General features: G+C 47.2%; 2 protein-coding genes across 3 annotated transcripts in view; one reads left to right on the forward strand and one right to left on the reverse strand.

Annotated features, from left to right (window-relative positions):
* Nucleotides 1-27,784, reverse strand: part of SYN1 (synapsin I) — a 41,654-nt gene that overhangs the window by 1,722 nt on the left and 12,148 nt on the right. For both annotated transcript variants that reach the window (XM_072956229.1, XM_015247256.3), the window contains exons 4-12: nucleotides 26,910-27,066; nucleotides 26,647-26,736; nucleotides 4,645-4,707; nucleotides 3,272-3,414; nucleotides 3,099-3,173; nucleotides 2,910-3,012; nucleotides 1,472-1,618; nucleotides 1,026-1,113; nucleotides 329-920 (exon numbers count right to left, since the gene is read on the reverse strand). In XM_072956229.1, the coding sequence (XP_072812330.1) occupies nucleotides 329-920; nucleotides 1,026-1,113; nucleotides 1,472-1,618; nucleotides 2,910-3,012; nucleotides 3,099-3,173; nucleotides 3,272-3,414; nucleotides 4,645-4,707; nucleotides 26,647-26,736; nucleotides 26,910-27,066 (1,458 nt within the window). The remainder of the gene's footprint in view (nucleotides 1-328; nucleotides 921-1,025; nucleotides 1,114-1,471; nucleotides 1,619-2,909; nucleotides 3,013-3,098; nucleotides 3,174-3,271; nucleotides 3,415-4,644; nucleotides 4,708-26,646; nucleotides 26,737-26,909; nucleotides 27,067-27,784) is intronic.
* On the forward strand, nucleotides 8,507-12,060 carry TIMP1 (TIMP metallopeptidase inhibitor 1). The gene is made up of 6 exons (XM_006213425.4): nucleotides 8,507-8,681; nucleotides 9,474-9,602; nucleotides 10,348-10,427; nucleotides 10,613-10,739; nucleotides 10,965-11,089; nucleotides 11,787-12,060. The coding sequence occupies exons 1-6, from the start codon at nucleotides 8,540-8,542 to the stop codon at nucleotides 11,955-11,957; spliced, it is 774 nt and encodes a 257-aa protein (XP_006213487.1). The 5' UTR covers nucleotides 8,507-8,539; the 3' UTR covers nucleotides 11,958-12,060.

A 27,784-nucleotide genomic window follows, 5' to 3' on the forward strand; every position in this document is an offset into this window, starting at 1 on the left:
GAGGGTCAGCAGGGCGCCTGGGGTGGGCCACGAGGGGCTGGGGGATGGGGCTTTCCCAGGCCCTACTGGGAGAACTCTGAACTGAAATGAGAGTTTCTCTGGGATTCTGGCCCTGAATCTCTGGGATGGAGGGCAGGAGCCTCTGTGAACTGAGAGGAGTGATAGTTTGGGGGAGGGGTCCGGCCCAGACTGGAGAGAGAGAGCTCTCAGGACCCGGGTATAGGACCTGGGTCTGAGGCGCCTGGGGGCTGGGGCTGCCCTCCTGGTGCAGATGCAGGAGCCCATTTTTGTGAGCAGCAAGATGAAGGCTGCTGTGGGGTCCCCTTACTTGAGCTGGGGGTGCGGGGGTCCCCCGGCAGCGGCGCTGGCAGGTGGTGGCACGTCCTGGCTGGGTTTCTGGGCCAGCTGTGGCTTGGTGGGACGTCCAGCGGGGCCCGGGCCACTGGGTCGTGGCTGCTGTGTGGTGGGTGGCCCAGTGCGGGGCATGGGACCCGCCTGGCTGGCCTGGCGTGTGGGGCCAGCGGGGCCTGGAGGTTTTTGGGGTGGGCCCTGGCGCTGCTGACCACCCGGTGGAGCCCCCGAGGCCTTTGGCGGAGCCTGACCAGAGACCGATGTCTGACGAGTAGCCTGTGGGGGGCCCGCCTGGCGCTGGGGAGATGGGGAGGCTGGTGGGCGGGCTGCTGGAGGTGTCCCGGGTCCTCCTGCCACTGGCCGGGATTGGCGGCCTTGACCCTGGGTCAGTGGCGGAGCCTGGGACGCAGGCTGCTGGGGCGCTGATGTGGGACTTGGTAGGCGCTGGGGCAGGGGGCTGCCAGCTGGGGGTCCAAGGCCCGAAAGGTGCTGCTGGCCCTGTGGGGTCGGGCGCTGCTGCAACGGGGGTCCCTGGCGTTGGGGGCCTGGGCCCGGCTGTGGAGGGCCGCCTGAGGGACAGAGAGAAAGTGCACACGTGAGAGCAAGCAAGTGAGAGGCTGGGGGAGGGGTGCTGCTGGGAGGGGAGAGCACCAGGAAGCCAGCCCCTCACTTACCCTGCGGCGGGGGTCGTTGCTGAGCTGGGGGCCCCGTGGGCTGCTGGGAGGTCTGGCGGCCCAAGGGCAGGGCCCCTGGGGACGGAGTCTGCGGCAGAGGAGTGGAGCAGGAGAGGTTAAAAATAGTTACCAGCCAGTGGAGCATCAGCCAATCAGAATGACACGGGTTCCCTGTGTGCTGGGTGTTGCCGCATTTGTGGCTGAGCTGAGGGGGTGTCAGGTTGTGGGGTGGGGGACTCATTCCCAGGGGAGAGCTCTGGAGGCACTCAGGGAAGTCAGGGTAGCAGCTATTTATCAATTTAAAAAATAGTTGGTAATTGCCGTGACCCGTGTGTGTTGCGGCAGTGCCCTTAGCCTGCTGATTATCAGCTCTGTCTGTAATACAGCATGACCAAGGGCTGGCCTGCCCGCCACTAGCCCCCAAGGGCCAGAGCCAGGGGCCTGACCTGGCTGTGGGCGCCCCGGCCGGGAGAGGCATCCCGCTGCCGCTGCCGGGGCAGGGCCTGGGCCATCTTGTTGACCACGAGCTCTACGATGAGCTGCTTGTCTTCATCCTGGTGGTCACCGATGAGTGGCATGGAGGAGCCCACCACCTGGGGGAGGAGAAGGGATCCAGTGAGGAGAGAAGCAGGAAGTGCATGGGGTCGGGGTGATGACTGAGTGCTTTAAGCTGGGAAAAGGCATGACTGGCAGCTGCCCCAGGGAAAGGAGCTTCAGTTTGAGAGGCACCGATGATGCAGCGTGAGGAAGGCTTGTCTGTTACACAGTACCTTACAGCTTCCGGTGTACTATCAGGGTGGGCAAACGCGCACCCAGCAGCCACATTCGGCCCAACGCCTGCTTCCATATGGCCCCCGAGCTAAGGATGGGTTTTACATTTTTTAATGGTTGACAGAAAATCAAAAGACTCTGTGACACATGAAAATTATATGAAATTTAAATGTCACTGTCCATAAACCAAGTTTCATGGGACCATAGCCACATTTACTTTTTTTACATATTGTCTGTGGCTGCTTCTGCAGAATTCAGTAGCTCCAACAGAGACTGGCCCACAGAGCCTAAAATACGCACGCCTCGACAGAAAAAATTTGCCAATCCCTGCTTTATAGTTTGGTAGGTGCTTTGTCCTTTACAAAGAAATTGTGGTTAACGTGGTACTTTACAGTTTGCAAAGCTCCTTGCCCCTTACAAAGGACTGGTGTGTTTAGATTTTAGAGAGTGCTTTGCAAAGGGCACCACTGTTTACAAGATGCTCTACCCTGTATAAAGCACTACTGTTTACCAATTGTCAAGATATTTTACAGTTTACAAATTGCTTTACTGTTTAGCGGGGGCACTGCTGGTTACAAAGAGCTTTAGAATTTTGAAAGGGCTTTGCTTTAATAACAAGGACTTCCCAGTTTACAGAGCTCCTTTTTTTAATATATAATTTTGTAAAGCACTTTGCTGTTCACCAAGCAGTACCTTCCTAAGGTACTTTACAAAATGCTTTAGTATCAACTACCACTCTTTGTAAAGTTCTTTATAGTTTACAAAGCATTCAGCTGTTGTTCAGGGACCTATCAGTTCACAGAACCCGTTTAACGATTACTAAGTGCTTTGCCATTCACCAAGATGTCTCAGTTCACAAAGGACCTTGTAGTTTAACAAGTGTTTTGCTATTCACTAAGGACGTCCAAGTTCACGGAACAGTTTAGAGTTTACTAAGTATTTTGCCATTTGCCAAGGATGTCCCAGTTCACAAGGCACTTGACAGTGTATACTAAACGTTTTGCCACTTGCCGAGGACTGTCTGGGCCCTGGTGTGCGTCACACTTTACAGAGTGTTGCTGCCCTGCACCCAATCCTCCTTCTGTGCCCCCACCAGTTCCTGGGCGCTCCCACCTCAATGATGTGATCCCTGCCGTCCTTGCCATGCAAGGCTTCCACTGCGCAGATGTCCAGTCCCCCAAAAATCTCTGAGCACGTGTCCACCCACAGCTTGTACCTGCCAAGACACGAGGCGAGGAAGCCTGTCAGTGCCCAGTCTGGGCAGTAAACCCCGCTCCCCACCTCCGGGCTCAGGCCGCCCACCTGTCAGACATGGCGATCTGCTCGAGCATCGCAGACCCAGTGTTGGTCTTCCAATTTCCTGACACCGACGTCCTCCTGGGGAACAACAGGGGAGAGGAGAGAGGCTCTGGGGGCCTGGGCTGCACCAAGGCAGGGCAGGGGACCCCTCGCCAGGCTGTGATCTCTCCACTCACATGTAGGCCTTGTAGTTCTGCCCAATCTTCTGGACACGCACATCGTATTTGGCGTCAATGAAGGGCTCAGCCGTGGCATACGTCTTGGTCAGGGCCACGACACTTGCGATGTCCTGGAAGTCGTGCTGGTTGTCCACCTTGACCTGTGGGAGGGGGCCGGGGAGCAGGGCCTGCTCAGGAGGGGGCGCAGTGGGTCGGAGGGGGTGCCTTGGGACAAATGACACAGGTGAGCTGGGTACACAGAACTTCGGTAGACACCCCCAAGGCACTCAAGCATGCGTTCATTCTGGGTCTCCTGGTGTTTACACGTGCACACAGACACCAAATTGAGTGTGTACAACTCTGTGAACACACCAAAGACAGTTTTTAGGATTGTTTACTTTAAATGGGTAAGTTGTATGGTATGTGAATTATATCTCAGTAAAGCGATGGGAAAATTGTGTGTACAGACAGTATATGCATATGGGCACCCAGACCCAAAAGCAGTTATACACACAATATATAAGTGTACAGAAGTGTGGACATGCTCCAACATACAAACTACAAGTCTGCTTTCTATGGACACACAGACAAAAATCAGATGGGTGGACAGCATACAAGACCCTGAGGCCCTTGAACGTAAAAGATGACATAGTGTGTGTTCGACACAGAGGCCTGTGTATATACAGACACAATGCTGGATACACTAACAAAATAGGAAGACACACAAAACGGGCTGAATGCAGGCTAGAAGATTGGGCCAACAAAATCTAAGAATGTGAGGAAAAAGACAAATAGACACCCCAGGACACACAATCATACAGAATTACCGGTGTGCGTTGAATACACAACACACATCTACAGGCAGACCTTGGAGATATTGTAGGTTCAGTTCCAAACCACCGTGATATAGCAAAGATTGCAATAACCTGAGTCACAAGAATTTTTTCCCCCCAGGCATATAGAAGTTATGTTTATACCATAGTCTGTTAAGTGTGCAATATGTCTAAATGTCTAAGAAAAACCCAATGTACACACCTTAATTTAAAAATACATTATTGCTGAGGGGCAGGTGGGTAGAGCTCAGTGGTAGAGCACATGCTTAGCATGCACAAGGTCCTGGGTTCCATCCCCAGTGCCTCCATTAAAAAATAATATTAACATAAATAAATAAACCTAATCCCCCCCCCAGATACTTTATTGCTAAAAGATGCTAACTATCATCTGATAACGCAGGGTTGTCACAAAGCTTCAATCTGTAAAAAATGCAGTATCTGAAGAGTAATAAAGCAAAGTGCAATAAAGCAAGGTGTGTCTGTAACTTACAAAGGCATGATGCCAGAAGCCCGCATCATTCACAAAGACACACATACGAACCCCACCGGGGGACTTACCTTGCCCATCCCGGAGTGTGCGTGCCCCATCTTCACAACCACAGGGTAAGTTGTGCTGCTGAGCTGGTAGGGAAGAAAGGCAGTGCATGGTCAGGGCTGGAGGGCCAACCAGCAGGGGTGGGGTGGGGGGCTGAGGGGAGCCCATCCAGCAGAGCCACACTGGGAGCCATTTCCCAGAGGAGGTGGGTCCGAGACAGGCAGTCAGCAACTGGGGGTCACACAGCACCTCTGAGCCCAGCATCGCACCCAGAGCCCTGCCTGTGTGTCCCTCCCTCCACCACCCCCAAGCCCCAGACTTCCCGCCTCTGCTTTCCTGGGCAGAGGCATGGGATAAGGGTGGGGGACTTTTCCGGAAAAGGGAAAGTTTGTTTTTACAGTGAGTAGATGATAGAGAAGTGAGTGTGTGCATGTGTGTGCGTGGGGGTGTGGTGGCGAGCATGTAGCAACTGGACCCCCTCAGCCAGATCTTGTGTGTAAGCCTCCTCCACATACATACATAACTCAGAGACACACACACCCTCAGAACTCAGATCTACGCAGCCAAACCCAGAGGTTCCCACGCATGCGGAGACCCAGGTGATGGAAAGACCCACCACGAACACCGGCTCCGGAGTGCGCCTCGCTCTCCGGCTGCACAGAGACTTAGGCAGCCAGTTAGCCAGCCAGCCCGGCAGCACACACTCAACACTCATAGACACGCAATCAACACTTTTGGTCACAGACGTACACCCAGCCCTTTCTCTTCTCACCCAAATCCACATAACAGAGGGACACACAACATGAAGGGTGACCCAGGCAATACACAGGCAGCGCTCAGGGGCACAGCCACAAAATGTAGAGGGACACACAACTCTGACAGGCACACACAACAGAGCTGGGCTGGGCACGTGTTCAACACTCACAGACACACATGCAGCACTCCAAGCATGCGCACAGCAAACAGAAGGACCCACACCACATACAGCGGTACACACGCTCCTAGGTATTCACAGAACCACTGAGACCCACAACACTGAGACTCGCGCCACATTCCTGGGCACACACAAAGTGTATCCAGGGACACGCACACCCAATGTGCCTTGCTATATATATAAATGGAGAGGCATACACACAATCAGAGACATCCACCACCTTCCTAAGTCTACAGATGACACCCTGGGTTATATATGTGCACACACACTCACATTCAGGCATGGGGATACTTCAAGTCTCCCCTGACCCTGGGCGGGGTAGAGGGGACCTGGTTGGCCGACCCCAGCCCCATCATGCACAGAAGCACATGCAGGGCTATGCCCTCCCTTGGCTGTGCCGACAGGGGCGACAGGGCAGAGAGATGGCTTTCCCGGAGGGGCTGCTGGGGCGGCCGTGGTTCCCAGTTCCCGACAGGCACAGGAAGCCCGCAGGGTCAGGGTGACCGATTGACCTGTGGGCCTCACCCTCCCTCGGCATCCCACCCCCCTCACCACCTTCCTCGTTTCCCAAATGACTTGGCGTCACAATGAGGCACGGAGAGGCGCCGAGTTTTTATGGGGATCCTCTAGGTAGAGGTCCAGGGAAACAAGACAGAAACGGCCCATGACGTAACACAGGCACACACACGGGCACAAAGGTGCCTGCACATCCTCAATTGACACGTGCAACCCAGACCTGCTTTACAGGGGCAGACACAACTCCAGAAGCAATGCAAAACACACCAGGCTGTCCAAAATGCTCAGGCACAGGCAGACGCACACCATACAGAGGGAAACACCCCCCTTCCCTGAGGTTTTTAGGCCCTTTTCATAAACCCTCCTTGTCTCCTCTGGACCTGAGCCTGAACACAACCCTGTACGCGTGTGTATGTGTGTGCCCGCACCTGTGTGCATGCCGGGAGCTCTGTGCTCTGGGATCCACTGGAGAGACCTGGGTTTGAATCGTGGTCTCTCCTCTTCCTAAGGCCATGTTCTACCCCAGGCAGGTCACTTAACCCTCTCTGGACCTCAGTTTCCTGATCTGTACAAAGGGCACACTCAGGCCCAAGCCCTCAGTGTGCTGTGGCGATTGTCAGGTGGGTGTCCGCTCAGCACACCCAGCTGGACCCCATGCCCCCCTACACCCATTCAGCCCCCAGACGGCCACACAGCCGGACAGCCCTCCACAAAACCCCCACCAGTTTCAAAACCGGCACACTAACCCAGATCCACACAACCCCTCACGTGTAGACAATCGGCAAAACTCCACGCTGACTCAGGGTTCAGAGTCACAGAGCTGGCGTCAGAAGCAGGGTCGGCGGGGGGCTGCAGCAGGACTTTCCCTGCCCTCACTTCTCCCTTTGCCTGCCACCGACTTACTCAGCCCCCTCCCTTCTCGTTCACTCTCACTCCCCTACTTTCACAATCAGCTTCTCCAAATTCCTGGCTTCCTTCCCTCCCCCCTTATCTGGTTCCCTCCCACTCCGAACAGGGGCATTTCTTCACTCATTCCTGGACAGGTCACTGTGTGTCTCGGATTCCTTCTCTAGATAGAGACCATGAATAGTCTCGAACTCACAGATAAGGATCACGTTAGTTACTTCAGGAAAAATGCTTAGCACAGTATCTGGCACGCAGGAAGCCTCCATCCTCTAAAAGTGTTGGGCACTATTAGTCTTATTGGTCTGAAATTCCTAGGTTAGCTATTATTAACAAGGGGGTAATCAGGATTGACTGGCAGATAAAGTACTAAGATTTTCAAGCAGTGCTCGCTGCCCAGTAAGCACTCCATAGTGCTGGTGGTGGTTTCTGTTGCGGTGGTGGTTGGGCTAACCTCCCTGAGTTAATCAAGCTTCAAAAGCAAGGGGGTAATGGAGACGGAATCCATCACTATCATTATTGGTCTGTCTTCCCTGAACTCTCAAAGGATGTTCATCGGCCCTCAGAGCCCTTTCCCAGGACCCCAGGGAAGATTCAGGCAGCAGCTGGAAACTGGTGGGCAGGGATTGCCTCACCTCACCCCCCACCAGGGGCGTGGGAGGCTTGGTGGGGAAGGGGCAGGGCAGGATGGGAGGGGATTAATTTTCTACTGACTCATTGGCCTCTTTCACCACCACTCAATTCCCCCCACCCCATGCTCCGGCACCTTCCCCGCTTCCCGCTTGCCAGGACTGGGCCACGCCTGGGTTAAGATCTTGGTGCCAGTTAGCCTAGGTTCAAATCCCAGCCATGTCCTATCATCCTGGAAAAGTTCAATTCCTCTACGTCTCCTATTTACTTATCTGTAAAGTCGTAATAATATTAGTACCCATCTCAGATGCTTATCGTGAGTTTTAAGTGAGATAAACGATGCCGAGTGCCCGGGACATGATTGGTGCTCTGTATATGCTGCTGACTCTTCCCCTGTGCGGTTTCTTTTCTTTCCTTCTTTTCTTTTCTTTTTTGAGAGAGGTTAAGACCCAGGCTCTGGTTCCAGACCACTTGAGTTCAAATCCCAGTTCTGCCACTTACTAACTGTGATCTTGGATGAATCACTTAATCGCTCCGTGCCTCAGTTTCCCCATCTTGTATCCCTCCTCCATTCACCTGCCCTCTCTCTCTCCACTGCTTCTACTGGATTTGTTTGCTCTCTGCCTCCCCGGGCAGTAGGGGCACAAGAAATGTTTATTGAAGGAATGAACGAATTCAGCCTTCAGCCATCGGGAGTTTGGGGGATGTGGGTGATTGGATAGACTTTGGAGAGTTTGGAGACTTTAAGGCTTTGCACTGGGCGGAATCCTGTCTGTCCGCCCTCAATTGAGACCGCCTGCAGGGACTGGTGCCTGACGTGGAGAAGGGGGAGGGGGGTGGTCAGGGCGAGGCCCGGGGGGTGGGGGGGGGAGGAGGGCGCATCTCCTTTTCGGCAGCCCTCGGCCCGCCCCTTGGCCTCCACCGACGGTGGGCGGATGAGTAATGCATCCTGGAAGCCTGGAGGCCTGTGGTTTCCGCACCGCTACCACCCCCGCCCCTCGCGTGGACATTTATCCTCCGCTGCTCGGCCCCGCCGCCATCACCGCAGACCCAGCACCCTGAGAGGCTACACCAGAGGTAGGCAGGGGCTTGGGCAGCCCGCAGGGCCAGGAACTGGGCTGGAGCTTTCCTGACAGATACCCGGCTGCTCAGCTTGGCTGGCGGGTACCAGGACCCTGGGCTGGTCCAAGGGAGGAGGGCGGGGGACTGGAGCTGCTCCCCTAATCCCGATACTCCAGACTCTTCGGAACCCCTGACATCTCTCCCCAGCTCCCCCCAAACCTATGAGCCCCTGAGGTCACAGATGCTTCCCAAGCTGCCAACTCCCCTAAATTCCCTCATTGTCCCCCGCTAGTCCCCCACCCAGAACCCCAAAAGCTTCTGAAACTCCCCCAATCCCCAACTCCCTAAACCTCAAAGCTTCGTCTGTGCCCAAATCCCTCAGGCACCCCATTCCCTTAAGCACCCAAACTCCCTAAACCCCTAATCTCCTCCAAATTCCTCAACATCCCTCAACTCCCCCCTCCTCTAGCCCTCAATATGCACAACCCGCAAACTCTCAACCTCCTCCCAACCGCAAATTCCCCACCCCCAACTCCTCGACCTCCCAATTTCTTCAACGCCCTTAAATCCTCGAACTCCACCAGCTCCCTTATTCCCCAAACACTACAACTCCATAACTCCCCCACTCCCCTAGTCCCTTAAATCGCTGGAACTCCACAACTCCTAAACTCTTCCGACCCCCTAACCTCCTAAACTCCCCCTGGCTTCTCAAATTCCCAACCCCCTTAAAATCCGTAAGCAGCTGGGGGAAGGGGGTAGAAATAGGGTGGGAGGCCTGCCTCTGAACCCTTTTCCCCACCCCCACAGAGTCCACCATGGCCCCCTTTGTGCCCCTGGCCTCCGGCATCCTGTTGCTGCTGTGTCTGACAGCCCCCAGCAGGGCCTGTACCTGTGTGCCACCCCACCCGCAGACAGCCTTCTGCAGCTCTGACCTCGGTGAGTGTCCCCACCCTGCCCACACATTCCATGCTTTTGTCTCCCTCTCAGTCCATTGCAGTTCACGATGGTGCCTGCCGCTAGAACAATTCCACTCACGCTGACTCTGCTGCAGCCACTCTGGCATCCTCATGCTGTCTTGATTACTCCTACCACAGGGCCTTTGTACTGACTGCTTCCTCTGCCTGGTACACCTTCTGCCCCACCCCCAGGTATCCACATGGGTGGCTGCCTTAAATGTCACCTTCTCAGGGTGGCCTTTCCTGACCATCCTGTTCAAAACTTGAACCCCTGTCCCCTGGTCTCCTGATCCCCCTTACCCAGCTCTCAAGTTCCCCATCACACTTAATACCTTCTAACCTCCCATATACTTATTTTGCCTGTGTTAAGTCTGTCTCCTCCTAGCTAGAAAGGGAGTTCCACATGGGAAGGGGTTTCTGTGTTTTGTTCACCGTTGGGTCCCTAACATCCAGAACAGTGCCTGGCACAGAGCAGGTGCTCCAAGATAGTTGAGTGAACGAACACATGGTGAATAGATGAAAAAGGCCTGAAGCAGTGCCTGGCAAAAAGGAGGCTCTTAATATCCAGATGAGGCAATTAACAAATGTATAAATTGCTAATGTGCTGTCTGGCCTCCAGCGATCCCTATTTAAGTGTGTGCTTTGCCAGTATTATTCCTGTGATTATTTTATTTTATTGTCTCAGGCAGTCCATTTGAGTTGTTTTTCCTCCTCCTCTCCTGCAGTCATCAGGGCCAAGTTCGTGGGGACTGCAGAAGTCAACCAGACCGCCTTATACCAGCGTTATGAGATCAAGATGACCAAGGTATTCCCCTATGGCCCTTTCCCCAGCAATTCCTAACGTCTTCCTCCTCATCAAAATAAAAGCCTCTGGCCACTGGTTTGGCGAGGAAGTTAGCTGTAATCTCAGGATGCCGTATGACTCCAGGGAGTAATGTGTCAGTAGGAGGATTATGTCAGTAAAAGGCTCTTCCCTTCATCCATTGACAGATGTTCAAAGGGTTCAATGCCTTGGGGGATGCCCCCGACATCCGGTTTATCTACACCCCCGCCATGGAGAGCGTCTGCGGATACTTCCACAGGTCCCAGAACCGCAGCGAGGAATTTCTCATAGCTGGTGAGGCCCCGCCCCATTGCCCTGTGCCACGCCAACCCTCAGATGCTGCCTGGCAACTGAAAGGGAGGCGAGGCTCCCCGTTGAAATGAGGACCTTCCGAAGTTCAGCCTATCAGAGGGCTGGGGTTTTGTCCAGTGGGACCTGTGCTCCTGGGACACCAATTGAGCACTACCCTGCCCCTGGCTCAGCCAATCAGAAGCTGCCTGTTAATCCCCCCTCCCCCAGGACAACTGTGGAACGGGCACCTGCACATCACCACCTGCAGCTTCGTGGCTCCCTGGAACAGTCTGAGCTCTGCTCAACGCAGGGGCTTCACCAAGACCTACGCTGCTGGCTGTGAGGAATGCACAGTGAGTGCCTGGGCCCTACCTGCCACCCGGAGAGCGGTCCTAGGGCTGTTCCCCAAATCATGGCTTGTTTCTTTTTCCCTTTGGCTATTCCCTGTCCCTATGGCTGCTTCCCAAACTTAGGGATGTCCCTGGTTTCTCTTACTGTTCTTCCAAATCCGAGACTCGCCCCCCCCCATTCTGCTTGTTCCTGTGCCCTGTGTCTGATACCTGGGCATTTGCTGTTCCCTGGACTTTCTGGCTGCTTCCTGTCCCTCTAACTCCCCCTTGTGACTGCTCTGCCGCTCTGACTGTTCCAAGACTGTTCCCTGATGGCCTTGAGTGTCCTCTGACGCCAGTGACTGTCTCAGAACCCCACAGCTCCTTCTTATGCTTAAGTTTCCTGCCTACCAGCTGTTCCCTGCTACTGCCAGCAGTTCCCTGTCCTATGGGACAGGTCCCCAGGAGACCTGTCCAACTGTCCCCTCCCCACCATTCAAGGAGACTGATCCTTTCCCTGGATTACTGTCACCTCACCAAGCCCAATGACTATCCCCCCCCACCCCATGGTAGGGACTGTTCTTGAGTCTGTACCTGGGTGGGGTGACACCAGATCTCCCCAGCAGCTCAACGTGAAAAGCTGAGGAGTGGAAAGTTCTCGGAGGGGAGGTCGGGGCAGGAGGCGAAGTCCTCAGAGATGTGTCTCCCTCCCATCCTCCAGGTGTTTCCCTGTTCATCCATCCCCTGCAAACTGCAGAGTGACACTCATTGCTTGTGGACCGACCAGCTCCTCACAGGCTCTGACAAGGGCTTCCAGAGCCGCTACCTTGCCTGCCTGCCACAGGAGCCAGGGATGTGCACCTGGCAGTCCTTGCGGCTCAGGATGGCCTGAATCCTGCCCCCAGCGGAAGCGGAAGCCTGCACAGTGTTCACCCCCTTCCCCACTCCCACCTTTCTTTTTCCAAGATGATGAAATAAAGAACTCCCACCCAGCAGGCAGTGTCCCCGTGTGATGTCTGGGAAAAAACCCATGACCCTTATGACCCTGTGGGAGCACCCTGGGGCCAATGCTGGAAGGGAGGGGTAAAAAATGCTTTTGATATTTTACATAAAACTTGAGGCGTCGGTAATAATTCCTCTCCATTGGCATAGGTGCTGGTGACCTGCGACATTGGTAATGGTAATTGAACCTGCATTATCAACCACAACTTACTGGATCATCTCGCTACTCAGTACTTGAAAACGTTTTACTAGACGAATTTGCAATTCCTGTTTGCATCGGGCGCGCTCTAGTTCATAAGTTATCCCACTGCTGACAAATCACTACCTCGTTGGCAAGCTCTCCTGTTTACAATCCGTCCAGTTGACAAGCTCACTGACAAATGCCCTATTGATCAGTAAATAGCTCTCCTCACCTGGGGCGCTGTCCAGATGTCATCCAGTGGGGATGTCTTGCCCCATCCAAACTTGTGGGTGTTACACTCCCAACTCTTAGGTTTTGTATTGTGAGGCTGACTTGAGTGAAAGGGGAGACCCCTGGAGGTCCAGAGCACCCCCTCCACGTAACCCAGCCAGGGACTCTGGAAGAAGGGGTAGCCTTGGCCCCCCATCCATGGTCTGCAGGAGATTCCTTGGAAGTGGTTGTTCGGGGGAAAGGAGGGATGGGGAGAAGGGGTGATCTGGAAATCCCCAAGCTCTGCCCTTCTTTCCCCTTCCGTACCTCTCCTTGCCTCGTTCCTTTGACCAACTTGGAAGGAGGCTGACAGCAGTGAAGTGTGGATAGGGTTCCAAATCCGAGCCAACCAGGTACGTCAGCCCACACCCCGAGTCCCCCACACCTCCCCCTACACTGTCCGTTCACCAAAACTGAGGCCTCTAGACCCAAGCCCCACCTTTCTGGTTCAAGTTCCCCTATAAAACCTGAGTGAGAGACCCTCCAAACACTCCCTTCTTCAGGCCTTCCTGCTCCCATAGCTGGGCCCAGGCCCCCCAGGGCCCCTCCCAGTCCCTGGCTCCTGCCCCTTATACTCCAAAGGTCTTGACTCAGGTGGGGCCCCTGGGAACTGGAATTTCAGATTGGTGCCAACGTTCAGTGGAACACTCAAGTGTCCTGTTGACCTGAATCTTCTTGAGAAAAGGCTTTATATATATATATATATATATATATATATCTTATTTGGTTTTTTGGGGGGAGGGTAATTAGGTTGATTGATTGATTGATTGATTTAATGGAAGTACTGGGGATTGAACCCAGGACCTCATGCATGCTAGTCTAGGCATGTGCTCCACCACTGAGCTATATCTTCCCCCGACTCTTCTTTGTTGAAGGAAAGGACCCCAAGTTCCCTCCCATCAGATTACCCACTGGTGCCACCAATAAGAACCCAGGTCTCCTCCAGGGCATTCTGGGTCACCAAACGTGGTCCCCTGGATACTCTGAGGCCCCTTTCCTTTTACACTCCTGGGAGGTTCCCCCAGGGCCCAAGGTATGTCCTGGGGATGGGTGGATTTTGAGTAGCCAATGCTCATCTGCCAACGATTTCCATGTCAACACTGACACCTTGGTTATGCCCTGGGACGATCTGAACCCTGTCTACCAAAAGGGGCAAATAGCAGCCTCTGCCGACGGGGACAAGTGTAAGGGAAGGACCTGGGCCCTGGTGGCCTTGCTGCTATTGGCTCAGCTGCCTGTAAGAGTTTGGCAGCTCCTGAAAGTTCACCTGAGTACCAGCTCCCTACCCTCTTATACTGTTCCCTGATCCCAGGGCCTGTTTCCTGGAGTCTCAGCTCTTTTAACCCTGGGGAGGAAGGTGAAGTAGAAAATGGTATAAGCAACCAGGTCCTACTGTAGAGCACAGGGAACTATGGTCAATATCTTGTAATGGCCTGTAATGAAAAAGGATATGAAAAGGAATATCTATATGTGTATATATAAATGAATCACTATGCTATATACCGGAAATCAACACAACATTGTAAATCGACTATACCTCAATTAAAAAAAAGAAACAGAAAAAGAAAACGGTGGTAGAAGGATGGAGCACAGAGTGGAGGCCATTCTCCCGCAGACCTGCTCCCCTGCAGATGGTTCCCTGGATCAGGACATCAATGCCTCACGGATAGGGCTGATCACCAGGCCCTGCTGCAGCCTTTTCCACAGAGTCTAGAACAGCATACGAGGCCACAACCTGGGATATGTGTAGTCCTGGGGTCACTACATCCCCCACGACTCTTCAAAAAATCCGTTCAGGTGAGTAAGGGTTACCCACCCCTCCCCCAGCATTCCATGTGTCTGCATGTGATTCTCTGCTTGGAAGAGATTCTCTGATGGCTGAGAGGAAGCATGTGTGTTGCAGGGGGGTGGCCCTATGGGGTGTGCAGTGTGGGGTCCAGCTCAATGGGTAGTCTGGGTGCTGGCCCTTCCCTCACCTGGGTCTCAGTACTTCTCCCTAAGAAGCGGGCCTCACAGTCCCTACCCAGAATCCTTCTGAGCTCTGCGCTAGGGTTGGAGGATGATTCATGGGTATTTTCACCCCTTGGGTATTTTAGGGGGTCACAACACATGAAACTTTCATAATAATAACTTCCTGTATAATATTCCTAACTGAGTTCATTTCTAGACTGGCAGTGTAGCTTAGTGGTTAAGAGCATAAAGACTAGATAGAACCAGGTCATCGGCATTCAAATCCTGCCCCTTCCATGTACTAGCTCTGTGTCCTGCGGGAAACCACATTACAGGTTTATGCCTCAGTTTCCACATCTGTAAAATCGGTATTAAAATGAATGCACAGCTCATAGGGACAACGTGAACATTAAATGAAGTCGTACATGTAACGTGTCTGGAACAGCGCTAGGCACACAGTACTTACAAATATGAGTTCTTACTAGTAGTAGTATGATCAATGTAATTCAATGTATAACTTTAGTAGTGATCATGCTTATCAATCATGACTACTTACAATACTGGAAATATTTAATGTCAGGAAGGATAATTTACAACACTGAAAATAATATATAATATCAATAGTAAGCATTTGATGCACCCTGGAAACCTGAGTTTAACTCTTGATCTTGATAATCTCCCCCAAAGATGTTACAGGTATTTAATCTGCTCATTTGTCATTTTTTCTTATTATTATGAAGCTTGTAACTGCTTCCCAGTGTGCAAATCACCCCACTTAAAAATCCCAACATTTTCAAAGATTTCTGAGGACAACCTCTCTCTGCAGTGACAAGGTTCTTCTCTGGGAAGTCTTCACTCCAGACAAATCACCACATTTATAAATCTCTGCTGTCGCTGCCAAGACTACAGGCGACAAATCTCTAAGCCCTTGGGAAATCCTTCCTTTGAAAAGTCCCCTCTCTTCATGGTACAAATTCCCTCTTTCACAAATACCCCATTAACAAATACCTCTGTTGAACTACCTCCTTATTCATAAACATCCCACTGACATAGCTCCATTGATGGATGACCTCCAATGACAAATCTACCCTTTACAAATACCCAGCAGCAATCTGTCACCCACTGATGGACCCCAGTGACAAATCTCTTTCTTCATAATTACTCAATCCATTGGCATATCTCCTATGACCACTCAGTTAACAAATCTCTCTATTCATCGATATCTTTCTATGACATAATTCTCATTGACAACCTCTACTGACAAATCTTTCCATTCATACATCCCACTGGCACATCTCCCTATTCAGACATGCCCATCAGAATGCTCCCAGTGTCAAATCTTCCCATTCTGAAATACCCACCATAGCTAGCTACTTCACTGACAAGCCCATTTAAAAATCTTTCCATTCATAAAACCCCACCCATCCATATAACTCTTATTGATTGACTCCCCCCCCAACCTCCCATTAACACATTTCCTTATCCTTAAATATCTCTACTTGGAAAATCTCCCTACTGGAACAGCTCCCAGTGTATTACTCTATATGTTGAAATATCTCTCCACAACCCCCAATGACAGATGAAGAAGTAGATTTCTATAAGAAGAGCCCTTTCTTCTTTTTTTTTAATCAACACTCACTGATACCTACATCCCACTCTCCAGCCCTGGATAACTTCTATGCTAGTGATGGTGAAATCTGAGGACCAACCCCAGTTATACTGTAGAGCTCCCATCAAAGGAAATGAGTAGGACACAGAGCTCTGGGTATGGGGTTGAAGATGGAGCTTAAAAAAGACTAGTTGAAAGTCTGCATAAGAAGCTGTTAGGACCCCAGACACTCCCCAACCACCAATCCCCACTCCAGTAGGAGGCTGAAGGTATAATCTCTTGAAAGAGTAAAATAGAGGGTTCACGTGGGCAGGAATGCCTAGGCTGCACCTCCCTGTTGTTGACTGTTTATCCATCACTGAGCTTGTCTCCTGCTGAACCTTCGTGGAGAGCTACAGCTCTGACGGATGGAGGTGGGGTCATTGGTACCAGAGATCTCAGACTCAGTGTCTTTTCCCTGCATCAAACCCCAGGGGCCTCCCTGAATCCCAAGCCCCTGGAAAACAGGAGTGTTAATTAAATGTTCCCTGAATCCTCTCCCAATTGGGGGTGAGCTGGGTTGGGGAAAGGTCATGCTTCCATTCCCCCACCTCTCACTGTGTCCCTCAGGCCCTTGCCGTGAAGCCTGCTGGCCCCTGCTTTGCTTGTGGCTCTGTCTGTGACCACCCTTGGGCCAGCCCTCGGCTACTACCAACCACACCTCCACACTGTTTATTGTAGCTCAGACACAGGTAAGTGTGGGCAGACCTCAGAGAGGCCTCCAATACAGGGGCTCCCAGTGAGGTTCCAGACCGGTGAATAGAGCCCCCTGAGGTGGCAGAACCTGGATAGGAGCTGCTCTGCAAACTTTTTTTTTTCCAGGAGTCTTGGATGGGGAAAATCTTGACTGTCTGAATCCCAAGGGATCTCCTGACACATTTCTCCCTTCCCTAGTCCTTGTGGCTGAATTCCTGGGGCTGATCCTCACTGAGACTATGATGCATCATGAGCTCAAATCACCAAGACACTCTGCTCACCTCTTCTCCATACCCGTCTCCCCACCAAAATACAAGACCCAACCTTGCTCTGGCTAAGGGAATGTGGTGAGTCTTTGAGACCCAAAAACTACTGATATGATACTAAGACCTCAGCCCCTCACTCCATAAATGCTACAGTGTCCCTCTCCCCTTTCCCCTTCACAGACAAGGTTTTGAAAGGGGTCCTGAAAGTCTGGTTCATGGAAGTACTCACATATAAAGAGCAATATGGTTATACCCTCTACACAGCTGCTAAGAAACAGTTGTGGTGACATCCCTGGGGAGAAGCTTTTTCTAAAAAATCCTCATTGCAGGTCAGCCAGCCTGTCTCCATCTTGCATGGACTCTATCCTCAGGCCTTCTTCTGTCCCAGCCCTGGAAGATTTTAGCCAACCACAGCAAATTCTATCCCCGACCCACAGTGTCCTGCATCTTTGGGACTGACCACTTGGGGATCACCATCTGTCCCAGCCAAGGAACATTCGGTCTCACTTCACTGACCATCAGGGCATGACATCTGTCCCCTCTGGGCTCTTTGAGGGATGGGGAACCTGCAGTGAGTGGAGTAGCCTTGGAAGGGCTCAGGGAAGAGCATCTCAAGAAGGTGTCCTGAATATCTATAGGTAAGGATGCCATGGCTCCAGATCTTCCCTGTTCTTTCTGCTCCCTGCTCCTATTTGCTGGTCGCTACTTTCTCTCTTGATTCCCTGCCCCTGCTCCTTCACCATGTGCTCTTAGCCCTCTCCCTGCTCCTGCTCCTTCTCCTCACTCTCTTCTTTCTTCCCTGCTCTTCAGTCCCCCTTGTTTCCTCACCTTTGGCTATTCCCTTTCACTGTTCCGTGCCTACCCCCTCCACCCATCCTTAGTCCTTGCGGCACTTCTCTTCCGGGAGCAGAAGTGATGAGGAGAAGTGGGTGGAGCAGTGCTCTGCCCAGCCACCTCCAGGTGATTCCCTGCCACCCTCGCAAAGCTGCATACCTGAATTCCAACCTTGCTCATTGTCCCCGGAGGAACTCCCGTTTGCCTGAGCACTGGCAAGAAGCACACAAAGGGTGGGGCGTCTAGCTCAGTGGTAGAGCATGTGCTTAGCATGCATGAGGTCCTAGGTTCAATCCCCACTACCTCCAGTAACCAAAAAGAAAGAGGAAAGAAAAGAAAAGAAAGAAAGAAAAAGGAAGGAAGGAAGGAAGGAAGGAAGGAAGGAAGGAAAACATAAAGCCATGAACTTGGTTGTTTTCCCTGGTGACCTGATATCCGCTATTGAATCTTCACATCCAATAGCCTCTGGCCTTGAACCCAGACTTCTACTCAGCCTCAGTGAGCTGGGGACGCTCCACCTCCTTCAGCTTCACAAATCGATCTCAGCCCATCAGCCTCCTCCCACGGCCCCCTCAAGTCTCCCAAAGACCACCAACTTCTAACTGTGGGGACCCATCTCATTCGTGTTCTGTTTCTTGATCTAGGGGCAGGTGACAGGCATGTGTCTACTTTGTGAAAATTCAGTGAGCTATACACTTATGATACATCCCCTCTTCTGAACTTGTTATACCTCAGTGAAATCGGCCCCTCAAAAGAAACCTCTCCAAAAGCTACAAGGATATATTGTGCAGCACAGGGAATATAGCCAATATTTTACAGTAACTATAAATGGAATATAATCTATAAAAATTGTGAATCACTATGTTATATGACTTAAACTAATATAATAGTGTAGATCAATTCTACTTCAATAAAAATAATACTTTTAAAAAAAGAAAGGAAGAAAGAAAAGAAAAAATGCACCCTATTGACACATCTCCCTTGCTCCTTCCTTCAATTACTCCCTCACTCCTGCTCGCTCTCTCTTTCACATGATCCCTGGATCCCTACCCTGTTGATTCTCACCCTGAAGCACCCTCTCATTCCTCCCAGCACAGGGACCATGAATCCTGCGCCCAGAGAAGGGACTGGATCAGAGAGGCCTTGGGGCTGGACTCCACCTGTTTGTCACATTGTCAACCCTCTGCAAATATTTGCTGAGCCACCAACCGCCTGGAGTGCAGGTATCAAGGGAAGGGAAGTCCCTCTTCCCACAGCACCCCACCCTTTTGGTATGTACAATCACAGTGATGTCAGTAGATTACCAGGCTACGTAAGCTAGGGTGACGGGAAGTCAAACTGTGCTTCACAAAGTCTTCCCACGTGCCCCTGACTGGTGACTCTTTAGACACACTAAACTGAGCATCTCTGAGGATTCTTGGTGGTCAGCAACCTGGATAGGAGTAGCTGGGGTAGTGGGGCCAGAGTCCTGATAAGTTTCTGCCATCCCAGCTTCAAAGTATGGGGTGGGGCAAGACTGCCCCCACAAATCCAGGCCTAGCTTCTGCCCACCCCTATGCTGCACTGTGACGCTAGGGACAAAAGAGGAAATAGGGGAGGTAAGCCGGCCTGTGGGAAGTCTAATGCTTCTGTCACTACCCGCCGCCATTATCCACCACTATCTCTGTCTTCTTCCTGGCCTCTGAAGTCCTGGTCTTTCTGTCCCTGACAAAAATAGCCTCTGCACAGCTACAGAACAGCCAGGAGGTGCGTCTGCTCTACTAGGTATCAGGAACTAATGAGAAAATACAGTTATTAAGATAGTACTGCATTGGAAAAGGCATAGAGAAAGTGACCGATGGACTGGAACAGAGTCCTGAACCTGCTCTACATATCCATGGAATTTTATTATATGACAGATCGATGGGAAAAAAGGGCTCTCCATAAGGGAAAAGATGAAACTAGATCCATACCTATCTCACATCATACATGAAAATCAATTTCAAGGAACATACTAATTTCAAAGACATTTGAAAGAGTGCTACTTGATTGCTATGTTGAAAACAGTGTTATGTAAGTAAATGGATATGATGATGGCCATTCTGTAACACGTGTCGAGAAGTGTTAAGGAACACATGTAATAAAGACGTTTGTAAGAGTACTAAAAAAAAAAAGATCAATTCCAGACTGATGAAGAATTTAAATGTCAAAAACGCTTGCCACTTTTATCATATACTAAATTTCCTTATGTACATGGATCTATATTTGGACTTTTTCTTCCTTTAGTCTGTTAGGCTATCTATTCATGTGTCAGCATCATATTGTTTAAATTAGAAAAGCTTCATAAGGTGTTTGCTGGCAAAGACATTAAATTCCTTGTAGGCTGGTAGGGCTAGTCCCCTCATAGCTCTTCTTTTCAGGGTTTTCCTGACTTTTTCTTGAATGTTTGCTTTTCCACATGAACTTTACTATCAACTTGTCCAGCTCCAGATAACAGCTTATAGGTATATTTTGGGAGACCACATTACATTTATAAATTGAAAATAAAGACCTGAGAAGGGAAATTGACATCTTTATGATGTTAATTCATCCTATCCACAAATAACGAAAGTCTTTCCTTTTGTGTAAGTCTAACTTTGAGTCTTTCAAGAGTGTTTTAAACTCTTCCTCATATAAGTTTGCCCACCCTTTGTTAAATTCATCCTGAAGTATTTCATCTTTTTTGTAGTTACCTTAAAAAGGGTTTTCTCTTCTACCTGGTTATTTGTATTTATGAAAACTACTGATTTCTGTATGTTGATTTTATATTCTGCTATGTTATTAAATTATTTTATTGTTTGAATTAGCTTTGTTATTGGTTCTCTGAGGGATTTCCAAGTATACTATCATATCATTTTTAAATTAGATAGAGACATTTTTACAACCTCTTTACCCATTCTTACATCTATAATTGTTTTTCCTAGTCTAATTGCTTTGGTCTAATATCTCTACACACAATGTTGAAAAGGAGTGGACACCGTGCCTTGTTCCTGACCTTAGTGGAAATGCTTTCAATGTTATTCCATTAAGTTGACAATAACTTTAGGATTGAGGTATACAAATTTGATCATGTTAAGAAGGCATCAGTTGAATTCTCCTTTTGAATGATTTTATCAGAATAGGTGCTGAATTTTGTTAAAGGCTTTAAAAATATCTATTGAAATGATCATGTGACTTTCTCCTCAGATCTATTAATAAGTTGTATTATATTAATACATTATCTATAACAAACCATCCTTGCATTTCCAGAAGGAAACTTACTTGGTTATGCTGTGTTATTTTCTTAATGTAGTTTTGGATTTGTTTGCTAATATTCCATTTAGTTTTTGCATTGATACTCATGATTTAAAATGGCCTATGCTATTCTTTTTTGTGTAATAAATGTTCTAGTTGCTTCAGAAAAATAATATGGAAGTTTCTCTTTCATTTTCTGTTCTTTGGAAGAATTTACGTGGCATTGGGATTAACTGGTCTCTAACAGCTTGGTAGAATTCCCCTGTGAAACCATCTGGGCCTGATGATTTTTTATGGGGTATTTCCTTAATTATTTTCCTTTATGGAAATTGGTCTGTTTAGCTCAAATGAGGTCAATTTTGGTAAACTATGTTTCCCTAGAAAATTATCTGTTTTTCGTAGGTTCATAAATTTATCTGTGTAAGCCTTTTTATATTTTTACTTTTGGAATCATGCTAACATATTACATTTAAATATATAAAATTAAGTTGTATAGATAGGAAAAGAACTAAAATTTAATATAAAGGGAAACAAATTATATATGAAATAAAATGAATAACATAACCATGTTGAATGACAAAATGAACTAAACTAAGTAACTTTTGAATATAGTACTTTGACTGTATATCATCATTTAAAGACATAAAGAGGGCAAACAAATCTGAAGCTATACCTTACTAGGTTTGTTTTTCACAGGGGTAAGGGTATTGAAATTCTAAAAATACTTTCTGTGTATTGTAGGATTGATGCTAGAGGCTAGGGTTCTCAATGTTAAAGAAGAAAAAAATAAATATAGAATGGGGGAATGCTAGGAGGAACCCTATGTTGTACTGAATTAGAATTGAAAGTATCAATATGAACACATTACATATAATTTCATATATATGGATATATAAACTTTCATATGAATATATTTCATATATATATATATATATATATATATATATATATAATGAAATGTCCTAGCTCTGCACAATGAGAAGACCTAGAAGCAAGGACAGTCCAGTAGCAATTGGTACATCTACCTCCCAGATCCTGGCTTTGAAATACCATTATCCCGGGACTGAGACTGGAAAAGAACAAGGTATGTCTTGAGGTGACATCAGAGGAAATGCCAGAGTAGGGGCCTATAAAAATCCTATCCTCCACTAAAGCAGTGAGAATTTTGGCAAAAATGGTCACAATCAACTTTGTCAGAACTCTGGAAATTGATCAAAGGTTTACAATACTTCAGGAAGCATTTATATAAGAAAAAGGCTGAATTTCAGTAAGACCAGTACGTTTTGTGGCATTCGAACTTTTCCTGTTCCCACCCTCTTCTATCCATCTCCACAGCAGACTTGAAAATCAGCAGCCTTGCAATCTTGATGAAAACTAGCAGCCTAGCAGCCAATGGAGGAAGCAGATTAATGCTGGAGTTCCTCCAAAGCCCCCATTTCTAGAGAATTATCTTTATTTGACCTTCTTGGCACTTCCCTAGAAAACTCCATTCACAGGACTTGTCTATTTGGCCTGACTCAGAGTTCACCTGGTGTGAACAGTTTCTCTTGGGGGTACTTTTCAAAAATAATCAGTAGCAATTGTTTAACACAGCAGCTGCTTGAGGCAGTGATTACAGGTAAGACAAACAATAAGTTCACAAAAAAACTTAACAGAAAAATCTGGGTAATAAGATATCCATAGGAAGCTTTGAAGCATTTTGTCATATTCCCAATAATCTAGAAGCCATAAATATGCAGAAGGCTGGATGCATGCCTAGGATCTCTGGCTGACCTCAAAGCTCTGCACAAGTAGGAAGTGAAGGCTAAGGCAAAGTTGTAAACAGTCTGCCTGAACATTGAAGGCATGCCCTAACACACTCTCAGAGACCATCAGCAAAGGCTGAGAGACTTACTAGATCCAAGTGTTTAAAGAAATACCTAATCATCAGCTGACCAAGAAGCTAATAGAGCAGAGACTGCAATGACCATATGTGACAAAGAATACAGACTTTACACAATTAGTTCAGGAAAGTCCCTTAAAAAATGAACAACAAAAGCAAACCCTGGGAAGGAGGGGGAATTTTATTTCCATAGTTGCCACATTGTATCATGTATGATGTTCAGTTTTCAACAAAAACTTATAAGACATGCAAAGAAACAACAGAGTATGACCCAAACACAGAAAAATAATAGACACTGCCTCTGAGGAAGTCCAGCTACTGGAATTAATAGACAGACTATATATCAGCTAGTTAGAATATTTTCAAAGAACTAAAGGAAACCATGTTTAAGCAACTAAATGAGAGCATGATAATGGTGTTCTAACAAATAGAAATGATCAATAAAGAGAAATTATAAAATAATAGAAATTCTGGAATTGGAAAACACAATAACTGAAATAAAAAATTCACTAGAGGGGCTCAATAGTAGATCTGAACTGGCAGAGGAAAGAATCAGTGAATCTGAAGATACATCAACTGAGATTATCCAATATGAGGAACAGAAAGAAAAAAATAAACAAAATGAGTAGAGCCTTGGAAGCCTGTGAAATACTGTCCAGCATATCAACACACACATATTGGGAGTCCCAAAAGGAGAGAGGAAAGAGAAAGGTATAATAAAGAATATTTGAAAGAATAATGGCTTAAAACCTCCCAAATTTGATGAAAAAGATTAGTCTATACATCCAAGAAGCTCACTGAACTTCAAGTAGGATAAACTCATACAGATCTAAATCTAGATGCATCATAAACAAACTTATAAAAGTCAAAGACAAAGAGAGAATCTTGAAAGTAGTAAGAGGGAAGTGACTCATCACACACAAAAGATCCTCAGTAAGATGAACAGCTGATTTCTCATCAGAAATCTTGGAGGCTAGAAGGCAGTGGGACAACATATTCAAAGCTGAAAGCAAAAGACTGTTAACTAAGAATTCTATATCCTTCAAAACTATATTTCAAAAATGGAGAAGTTAAGACATTCACAGATAAACAAAAACTAAGATAATCTGTCACTAGCATACTTCTCCTACAAGAAATACTAGGAGAGTCCTTCAGGCTGAAATGAAATGATACTAAATAGTAACTCGAATCCACATAAAGAAAGAAAGAACACCTGTAAAGATAGCTACATAGATAAATATAAAAGACCGTATGAGTCCATTTTTGTCTGTAACACTTTTTTCCTACTATCTGATTTAAAAGACAATTGCATCAAGCAATAATTATGTCTATATTCATGGGCATACGATGTGTAAAGATGTAATTTGTGTGACAATAACAGCACAAAGGAGGGGTGAGGGAATAAAGCTATAAAGAGGCAACTTTTTTTTAGTACTATTGAAATTAAATTGGTATTAATTCAAATGACAGTGGTATAAATTAAAATGTTAATTGTAACCCCCAGGGAAACTACTAAGAAAAGTTTTTTTTTTTAAAAAAAAAATTGAAAAAGAAACATCAAGAGAATTAAATTGTACACTAGAAAATATCTATTTAACACAAAAGTATGCATTAATGGAGGAACACAGGAACAAAAAAGGTGTAAGAAATAGAGAAAACAAATAGCAAAATTACAAAAATAAATTCTACTTTATCAGTAATTACATAAAATGTAAATGAATTAAATACACCAATTAAAAGGTAAAGATAGGCAGAACAGATGAAAACCATCACCAAATTATATATTGCACACAGGAGACACACTGTAGATTCAAAGACACAAATAAGTTGAAAGTAAATGAATGGAAAAAGATTTAACATGCAAACATTAACCAGAAGAGAGCTGGAATGGCTATACTAGCATCAGATAAAAGACTTTAAAACAAAAATTGTTACAAAAGATAAAAAAGGACATTTTACACCGATAAAAGGGTCAATCCATCAAAAAGATGTAACAACAATAAACAAATATGCACCTTAACAATAGAGCCCCAAATACATGAAACAAAAAACAAGCAGAAGGGGATAAATAGACAATTCAACAATAATAGTTGGAGATTTTAATACTTCACTTTAAATAATGGATAAAGCAACTAGATAGAGGATAAACAAGGAAAGAGAAGACCTGAACAACACTATAAACCAACTAGATCTAACAGATATCTATAGAACACTCCATCCTAAAACAGCAGAATACACATTCTTCTCAAGTGTACACAGAATATTCTCTAAGACAGATTATATGTTAAGCCACGAAACAAATCTCAATAAACGTAAAAGGACAGAAACATACAAAGTACGTTCTCTGACCACAATTAAATGAAATTAGAAACCAATAACAGAAGGAAATTTGGCAAATTCACAAATATGTGGAAAGTAAACAATATACTCCTAAATAACCAATGGGTCAAACATGAAATCACCAGGGAAATTAGAAGATACTTTGAGATGAATGAAAATGAAGACACAACATACCAAAACTTCTGATAGGGAAATTCATAGTTGTAAATCTCTGTATTTACAAAGAAGATATCAAATCAATAACCTAATCATCTTAAGAAATTAGACAAAACCCAAAAACAAACAAACATGAGGGCAAGCATAAGGAAAGAGGTAATAAGGATTCGAATGGAAATAAATGAAGTTGAGAATAGACAAACAGTAGAGAAAATCAATGAAACCAAAAGTTGGTTCTTTGAAAAGATCAACAAAATTGACAAACCTTTAGACTAAGATTTTTAAAAAGACAAAACTAATTACTAAAATCAGGAATGAAAGAAGAGACATAATTACTAACCTTACAGAAATAAAAAGGATTATAAGAGAATATTATGAATAATTCTATGCCAACAAATTAGAAAACCTAGTTGAGATGGACAAATTCCTCAAAAGCCTCCCAAAACTGACTCAAGAAGAAATGGAAAATCTAAATAGACCTATAATACATGAAGAGATTGAATTAGTAATGAAAATCAAAAAACTTTCTACAAAGAAATATCCAGGACCAGATGCCTCCACAGGTGAATTCTACAAACATTGAAAATAAAATTAACATGAGTCTTTTGTTAACTCTTTCCCAAAAATAGAAGAGGTGAGAACACTGCCCATCTCATTCTATGAGGCTACTGTTACCATGATACCAAAACCAAAGACATCATAAGAAAATTACAGGCCAATATCCCTTATGATTATTGATACCACAATTCTCAACAAAATATTAGCAAACTGAAACCCACAGCATGTAAAAAGGATTGCATATCAGACTGAGTGGGATCTGGCCCAGGAATGCAAGTTGTGGCTCAATTTGCATGAAAATCAATGTAATACACTATACTCATAGAATAAAAGACAAAAGCCACATGATATGATTTAAATCATGCTTCTAACTACGTAAGTAAATTCATAGTATTAATAAACCCTATTACAAAGCAACATCACTCTTGACATGCACATGCTGGCTGCACTCTGATAGAGTATCACTGGTAACACATCCAATGGTAATACTATTGCAGTAGGCAAGATGCTTTTCCCTCCTGCCCACTCTACTTTCCCCAGACTCACCATCTCTTTGTGATTGGGGTAGAAGGTCTGGTCAATTAGAGGGAATTCCTCTGTCCCCAGTTTCTTGTGCAGTCGAACCATCTGGGCAAACTGTGAGAGCCAGGAGAGATGGGTCAGCAAGTCCTTCACCTGGAGGGAGTCTCCAAGCCGGGACTCCAAGCTTCCAAACTTCCTCAGTTCCCAAAAAAATCACAGTGATTTCAAGCTCCCACGTGCATGCATGAGCTATTCCCTCTGCCACTAGCATTCTTCCTGTCACTTACCACCCAAGGCTTGTCACAGAAATTGTAGACAGAATGCAAAGAGTTAACGCTGGGGATTCCTGCGTACTGCAGCCCAATGACCAAACTGCGGTAGTCTCCATTCCGCGCCATGCTGAAGGCATGCTGGCGGATCAGCACGAAGTCTGGCTTCAGAGACCTGGGATGGCAAGGGTGGGAGTGTTGAGGGTTCCCCCAGAAGCTCCCCACCACCTTTAGAATAAAGATCAAGTTTCTAAATCTCCACAGCTCCTAGAGATGGCACAGTGGTTCCTCATCTCAACCACATGCACAAGCTCTTCCCTCTACCACATGCACCCTTTCTACCCTTTCCTCATCTGGTGATCCCTCTTAAGCCTCTCCCACTTGTTTCTCTCCTCACCAAGGTCATCTTGCAGCTGACCCATTCAGCTCTGACAGCATTCCTGGTCACACTCTCTCAGACTACTACTGTCCTCAGAGGACGCTGCCCAGAATAAATTCCAGCCTCAGCCTGAAACATTTCCTCCCTCGATTTTTGCATGCATCACCCCTCCAACTCCTTCAGGTCTTTCTTCAAATGCCCCTCACACTACTGGTCTACCCCAACCAAACCACAGACCCTTCACCATTCAACAATCCCTACATCCCTTTGCTGCTATTTTTTTTCCTGAGCACTTTTACATTTTCTCCTTTATTTGTTTATTGTGTGTATCCCACAGGAGAATGTCAGCTTCATGAGAGCAGAGGCGTTTTTTAGGGGCATCATTTTAGGGGTCTATTTTGTTCACTGCTGGGTCCTCAGCATGTAGCACACTCCTGGCACACAATAGGTGCTCAGTAAATAACTGTTGAACGTAAAATGCCGAGAGCAGCACCTGGCATGCAGTAGATGCTCA

The sequence above is a fragment of the Vicugna pacos genome, chromosome X (assembly GCF_048564905.1).
Source record: "Vicugna pacos chromosome X, VicPac4, whole genome shotgun sequence".
In the NCBI taxonomy this organism is placed as follows: domain Eukaryota; kingdom Metazoa; phylum Chordata; class Mammalia; order Artiodactyla; family Camelidae; genus Vicugna; species Vicugna pacos.

What these genes read in the sequence shown, in the direction of transcription:
- TIMP1 (XM_006213425.4), top strand. Translation starts at nt 8,540, where the DNA reads ATGAGTAATGCATCCTGGAAGCCTGGAGGCCTGTGGTTTCCGCACCGC. An exon ending in CCTGAGAGGCTACACCAGAG is followed by an intron (nt 8,682 to 9,473) that starts GTAGGCAGGGGC and finishes CCACCCCCACAG; the next exon opens with AGTCCACCATGGCCCCCTTT. An exon ending in CTGGCTGTGAGGAATGCACA is followed by an intron (nt 11,090 to 11,786) that starts GTGAGTGCCTGG and finishes CCCATCCTCCAG; the next exon opens with GTGTTTCCCTGTTCATCCAT.